The 6,706-nt window shown below is 38.3% G+C and overlaps 1 protein-coding gene across 1 annotated transcript; it reads right to left on the bottom strand.

Moving 5' to 3' along the window:
• Window positions 1–5,315: 5,315 nt before the first annotated feature.
• On the bottom strand, window positions 5,316–6,230 carry LOC131240936 (phospholipase D beta 1-like). The gene is made up of 2 exons (XM_058239496.1): window positions 5,906–6,230; window positions 5,316–5,716 (listed from the first exon to the last, which is right to left on the bottom strand). Exons 1-2 carry the CDS (start codon window positions 6,032–6,034, stop codon window positions 5,513–5,515), a joined length of 333 nt encoding a protein of 110 aa, XP_058095479.1. The 5' UTR covers window positions 6,035–6,230; the 3' UTR covers window positions 5,316–5,512.
• Between the last annotated feature and the right edge of the window lie 476 nt (window positions 6,231–6,706).

The following is a 6,706-nucleotide window of genomic DNA, read 5'->3' as shown; positions in this document are numbered from 1 at the left end:
TAAACTAATGTATATATTAACCTAGTAAAGATAGAAGAGAGAACTATAATTTATGAAGCATTATTGATGCTTTTTGGTTCCACCTAACAATTATACAATTGGGGCCCTCCTTCAGTTGACCTAAGCCATCATCTCTGGGCCTCCTCATTTGATATCTCCACCCATCAGATGATCCTAGTGCAATGTAAGGAAAATGGACTGTCAGGATCACTTGTTCCACATTTAGAATTAGTCCTTTTTCAAGTGGGAGTTGATAAGGTAGGACCAGAATATAGTAGAGCCATCTTGTTGGTACATGTAGCTGGGTGACTTATCAATAGCAACTGTCGTCTAGTGGGCCATATGATGGAAGGCACATCTTTCAAGGTTCACATCCATGAGACAGTCCTACAGTTCATTTTCTGCACTTTCCCATAATGAATGGCTGGCTTTAACTACTTTTGTGTTCTTTTATTGCTTTGAAAACCATTGTTTAATGTAGGCCGTCAATGGGCCGTGCCTGGGTTCAACTTCAGTATGAATTTTGAATTATCAGCTGGGTGTGTGTGAAGTTTTAATTTTACTTGACCTGGACCACCCAATAACAGCTCTATTTAGATGGGTAGGATCAGTCAAGAAATTTGTATTCTGAACCTTTTCACATCCACAGCAGAGGCAACTATCTGGACAATCACGATCGATAATTCCCAGTGCACATATTCTACTTCTACAAACACCATATCATCTCTCATGTGTAAAAAGATGAATGCCGCAGGGTAATCATCCACGGAGTTGTGGCAGCATGTGTCTATGACCCTGAGCTGTAGAAAATTTGGCAATCTTTTTACAGTAGGTGCGCCACATATACAGTGAACCAATCCATGGGCTGTCCATTCTTTTTTATTATTGGAACAGCATGATTTTTGTGGTCAATGATCTTCAATACATGGCCTTGAAGAAACATAAGACGACTCCAAGAATTTCAATTTGAGACTCCCAACATTCACAAGACCATTTGACACTGGGATGGAAGGAAGAGTCTGGTCATACCTTTCAGGCCACTCGTTTATTGCATATATGTGGCACATTGATACAATAAGTTTTAAAGGGTTGCACAGGGATTGAAGTGTAATAAGTTCTTTTTTACAGAAGTACGCACAAAACATACACAAACACAGAAAAATGGTGAGGATTTAAACCCACACTGTTGAAACCCCTGCTGACCACCCCTCTCCTTTTTTCTTTTCAACTCACTTTATGGTACAACCCAGAATTGTAAAGACTTCAGTTTTATGTGGACCCACAAACCGAATGGTCCACATTAAAGGTTGGCCCAACATGATGGGCAGTGGATGTAAGGGGGACATGACACCAAAATTGAAAATTTGAGACGGATCTGCGACAGATTTAGTCTGCCACAAATTTATGTCCGTTGCTGATATTAGGAGAAACAATGGACCTCCAATCTGTTGTTTTTCGACTTCAAGAAAGGATCTCAAATCCATTGATTTTCGACTTCAAGAAAGGCGCCTTAGACTGGCTTGCTCTTTCCTGAGTCCAGTCATGCTGCTCAAGACTCGTCTGAGTCACCCCTATTTCCAATTCTGACCAATGGGGCCATGGTGCAGTATTTCAAGCAATTGGTATGTTGTTTCCCATCTTGAGCAGAGGATGCCCGAAAGATGCAGACTGGAACCCTTCAGCAACCTAAGTTCTGACCTTTTTCAGCAGCGGTCTACACTCCCTAAAAATCCTCATTATTAGTGGCTGGGATATTCCAATCAGTAAATTATTTGGAAGGTGGTCCGGTAATTGCAATCCATAACAAACCAACGGTCTGGATTGCCATAGCATGAGTCCCACTTGACAGAATTAGAAACTCGAGTACATTCTGCAAGTTCCTAGCAGGACGAGTCACTCAGTGGACTCAGCCTGCCCGTGTCTGAGTCAGTGCAAGTCAGCTGGCGTCCAGTAAGAATTTTAAGACTCGAGGTATATTGACTCATATCCGAGTCCGTATAAAATAGGAGAGTCCGTATAAAATAGGAGTCGTATCTTAAAACGATGGCGGCAATTACAGTTATCTTGAACGTGCATCACAACCCATTCAAATCCCTCATGCATCGCAAGATGAGACCACATAAAGCCATGGTCAGATATTTGCAATCTTCATCTGTTAGGGACTACTCTGGATAGACTCTAAAATCGCAGCAACAGATGATCCTGGCTGTCAATCGGTGGCATTCAAACTAACTGTTGAAAACATAAACTATTCAGAGGCCATGTTCAAAGAAAAAATTGGATGGTTGGGACGTATTTTTGGGGTCTTCAACTGTCCAAGTGGTTATCATAGGATGGATGGTAATGATTATCAGCACTAGTTACATGTGGGCCCATCGAATAATACATGCTGGTAATTCATCCTAAGTATGGGTCAGGTTGACCAAATGGGTCCACTAGATTGGAATATATATATATATATATATAGGACATGGGTCCAAAACAACTAATGGGCCATTGAATTTCACCAGTTTCTCTAATGAATTTTTGGTCATTAACTAATTCCATTTTATTTCAATGATTAGAAAGCCACTTATCAGATAGATTTATATATGACCAAATATGTGTATTTTTGGAAAAGGAAAATTCATCCACAATAGGGACAGCTAGATGGATGAACTTGACTGATATATCACCCTGCCACGTGTAATGGGACGCAGATTAGCTATTGACAGGTTGAGTAGCGAGACTCCTACTGAAGTAACGTCACCAAGTTCCGTGGGCTCGAACATAATGTATGTGTTGTATCAAAACCGTTCATACATTTGGAGAGATCATTTAAGGGCATGATCCAAAGAATAAGGCAGATCCAAGGCTGGAGTGGACCCCACCCCAAAGAATAAGGCTAGAGGGGACCCCACCACAGAAAACAGTGGGGAGAGTGATGCACACCGTTGAAACCTTCCGAAGGTCCACCATGATGTTTATTTGAGATCCAACCTGTTCACGTGTTAACGCAGACACGAAAGAAGGGAAAGCGCAGATATCAGCTTGTTCGAAAACTTTTGTGGTTAGAACTTTTTAATGGTGGTGTTACTCTCCCCACTGTTTTCTGTGGTGGGTTCCACTCGATCCTTGGATCTGACTCATTGTTTGGATCATGCCCAATATGATCTCTCCAAATGAATGGACGGGGTGGATACAAAACATACATCATAGTGAGGCCCACAGAACTTGGTGAAGTCACTTCAGTAGGCAGTCTCGCTACTCAACCTGTTAGTAGCTAGTCCGCGTCCACGTGTGATGTAGAGAGGTAAGATCTAGTTGATGATGTTTGGTTACAAAGCTAATCAGCTGGGACTGGCCTCCTTATAGTTGATTTTTCTTGGGTCTACTTGCTGGCTGGAACTGAAGGTACCCTCTCTTGCCGGTGTGTTCAATTTTCTATTAGAAATTTAATCCAATGGAGATTGATTTTTACTAATTGTGCATGCATATGTACGTAGACCCGTATGTCACATGTTTGAAATTTTGGCAGAACCCTTCAATTTTTTTTTTCTAATATTATGCTTTACAATAGCTTACTACTCTCTGTCACATGGACCATAGAATTTCATAGGAGCATTAGAAGAAGATGAAAGTATGGCTTGATTTGTCACAATTCATAATGGTTCATAACAAAACTAGCATGGAGGGAGAATTTAATTAAGAAAACTTGTTATATCAAGGAATGACACATTTTCTAGTGAATTCATACAAGTGTGAACATGGTTAGATAATAAAGGTTTGTTTGATAAGAGGGATTTTAATTACGAAATTTATAGTTTTTATTATTTTCATAATTGATGCATTGGTAATTTTTTATTCTGCAATTTAGTAAAATAGTTGTTATCATTGAGGGTTATGCATTGATTACGACACTTTAGGATAATTTAGATTAGCATTTAGTGTTTGAACCTAAAATCAATTTGTGGGCCCAGCCTACTCATGCATGAGGATAGAATCTTTTCCATTATCTTCTTCTTTTCTTTGCCTTTAAATTAAAAAATAGAAATTAAATTGCAAATTATAAAAGGTACACAGACAATACATACTAGATTCAAATATTATTTGATTAATTTACATATACACAACATTAAGCAAAGCTAGAGAACGAAAATTTCTCCATACTGTAGCACATATAATTAGACAATATCACTCAAGAGATGATGAAAAAGCTTGTGCAAGAACTACCGGCGGCCAAAACCGCCCTTAAAAGTGTCAAAAACTGCCGAGACAAGTATAGTATAATCATTTACCGGCGGTCACAACTTTTTGCCGGCGTTTTAATGGCCGCCTGTAAAAGTCTGGCAAATATAAAAGCGCCGATATATGAGAAACGCTGGTAAAAAAATCTGAAAACGCCAGTAAAAGTTCTAATAACGCAGCTAAAATTTGTCAGAAACGCCGCTAAAAGTTGCTACAAACGCATGCTGGTATAGTGCCGATAATAGAAATTCCTATTGATTCTTTATTAATCCTTTCACACAAATTCCTATTAATTCTGACTAATCCTTTCCTATAACTGCTGTCCTACAATCAAAACTCCATCGGTCTAACTATCAAAACCCTATGATTGAATGACAAGAATTTGAATTACCCAATAATCCGATTTCATAAAAACTAAAATGAGAATAGAGATGAAAAGACAGTGAAGTAGACAAGAGTAACCCAGCCCAAAATTCAACAGACTCCTATTTGGATCATTCAAGCAAGTCCCTGTTTGGTAACAAGACTAACAGATATCAAGTAATGCAGATATGGAACACCTATTACTCAATGCAAAGAAATACTATTGGCAGATATCAAAAAATACTACCAAAGAACTCGTTATAATTCAGATAAAACTTCATCAGAAATTACCTTAGTATGTTCCTTAAGTTTTTGAAGCAATACAACATGACATGATGACCATTCACATCATTCGTCACACTGTAAGCACTGATGAGAAACATGCAATCCTGTCAACTCATTCAACACATTATCTTGCCAATACTGGTGGAAAATCAAGCTAGTGCATAAGTATTTAGTATCATGCAGATTTTCATGTTGAATATGGTAAATTCAAGCTCCATAAAACCTGCTATTTCATACTGTCTGAACCCACCTGATGGATGGCTTGGATCTTGCACCTGCTTGTCATGCTGGGACATATGGTAGCATGTAGATGGTATGCCTTGTACAGGCATGGGTGCTATAGATAGATTTTAAAAAAGGCATCCATAATTGACTCAAGATTGAGTTGGTTCCTAACTAAGTCAATAATTAAGCTAGAATCAAACCACATGAGCACAAAGTGAGTTTACTGCATCATTTGGTGCTTGGTTTCTAGAAAAATTGAGTGACTCAGTAGAATACAGAGTCTCAGCTCCAGGTTTCAAACCATACCCAATGTCCATGTGGTAAAGAGAGAGACTACGAGAATGAAGTCATGGGCTTGATTCCAGCTTACCCACAAAACAAAAGAGAAAAGAAAAGGTCATGAAATATAAAACTACAAAAAAGGCTTCAGGAACAAAAGAATTACTTGGGGAGTGTTTGCCGCAGGACTTCCACATGAAGCATCAGTTCCATCTGCAGCCTCACGATTGCCAAGGCAGAAAAAATTCAAATAATCTTGTGGCACATATGTTTTCTCGAGCCCAACCTCTTCCAAGGCCTTATAAATTATGTCATACATCATTTGCATTGTTTTATTCTGCAGCAATCAAAAGGTCTCCATATAAATAAACATTACATCAATACAAAGTACAAAAGGATGAATGATAAAATTTATAATTAAAAAAAAAAAAACGTAAATTAAATTTCCCATTCAATGTCTAAAGCCTCTCAAGATGTCCAAGATTCCTAATAAAAACTAAAATCAAAGACAGTCGGTGGAGATCACCTGCCAAAAAAGAATCCTCTGTGTAGGAACACTTGTCGGATCACCTTCAGGCCACATTGGGATAACTAAATAGGCAGAAAATCTCTCATTCGCTTTGATCTTGTTTGCAATCTTAAGAGCAATTTCCATTGGTATTAAATTGTTAGCATCTACACAATAACCAAAACTCTTTGAAATTCTTAAGTTGGAAATGTTGAACTCAAGAAAATTTTGAAGTAAATTAACAGCAGCGAATTCTTGTCTGGTTAAAAAGATCTTAGAATTTTAGAGTTGCCAACGAGCAGAATTAGGTACCATCATAAGCAGCTAATTACCAAGATAGCAGAAAAAAAGAACCCTAGAAAAAATAGCCTCACACAAATATTAAAGAGAAAATATGCAACAGACAGGTATATTCCCCCACACTAAATTCTGATAATGACTGCCTCTGACTCCAAATGTACGAACCATTGAATAACATATGCCCCAACTTGTAAGTGTACCTGCACCAATATCAGGTTATAAAAAAAGATTTTGAGGCAAGGCATAAACAAAGGTTTCCTGACAAGCTACTTCAATTTGAATGCCCTACCATTAAAGACGTCCTAAAGCCTAGTGTAATGTTTATGGTTTAGGGTTTAGGGTCAATTTGAATGCCCTACCATCAATAATGTTTATTTATCATCCAACCTATGAATAAGATCATATAAATCTGGATGAAGCAAAACTGATCATCGGGTTTCAACCACAAAGCCTTTTTTTTTTTTTTCTTCACTGTTAGCCACCCCCACTAGGGAATTGATGCCAAGACCTCGGTGTAGA

Source organism: Magnolia sinica, chromosome 3 (assembly GCF_029962835.1).
Source record: "Magnolia sinica isolate HGM2019 chromosome 3, MsV1, whole genome shotgun sequence".
Taxonomy (NCBI): domain Eukaryota; kingdom Viridiplantae; phylum Streptophyta; class Magnoliopsida; order Magnoliales; family Magnoliaceae; genus Magnolia; species Magnolia sinica.
Note: the sequence above shows the minus strand (reverse complement) of the source record. Positions and strands in the feature narration are given on the sequence as shown.

Bases quoted from the DNA above. Each gene is read 5' to 3' on its own strand.
- LOC131240936 (XM_058239496.1), bottom strand. From the start codon at position 6,034: ATGGAAATTGCTCTTAAGATTGCAAACAAGATCAAAGCGAATGAGAGA. The intron at 5,717-5,905 runs GTGATCTCCACC...TGATTGCTGCAG, and splicing joins AGAGGATTCTTTTTTGGCAG to AATAAAACAATGCAAATGAT.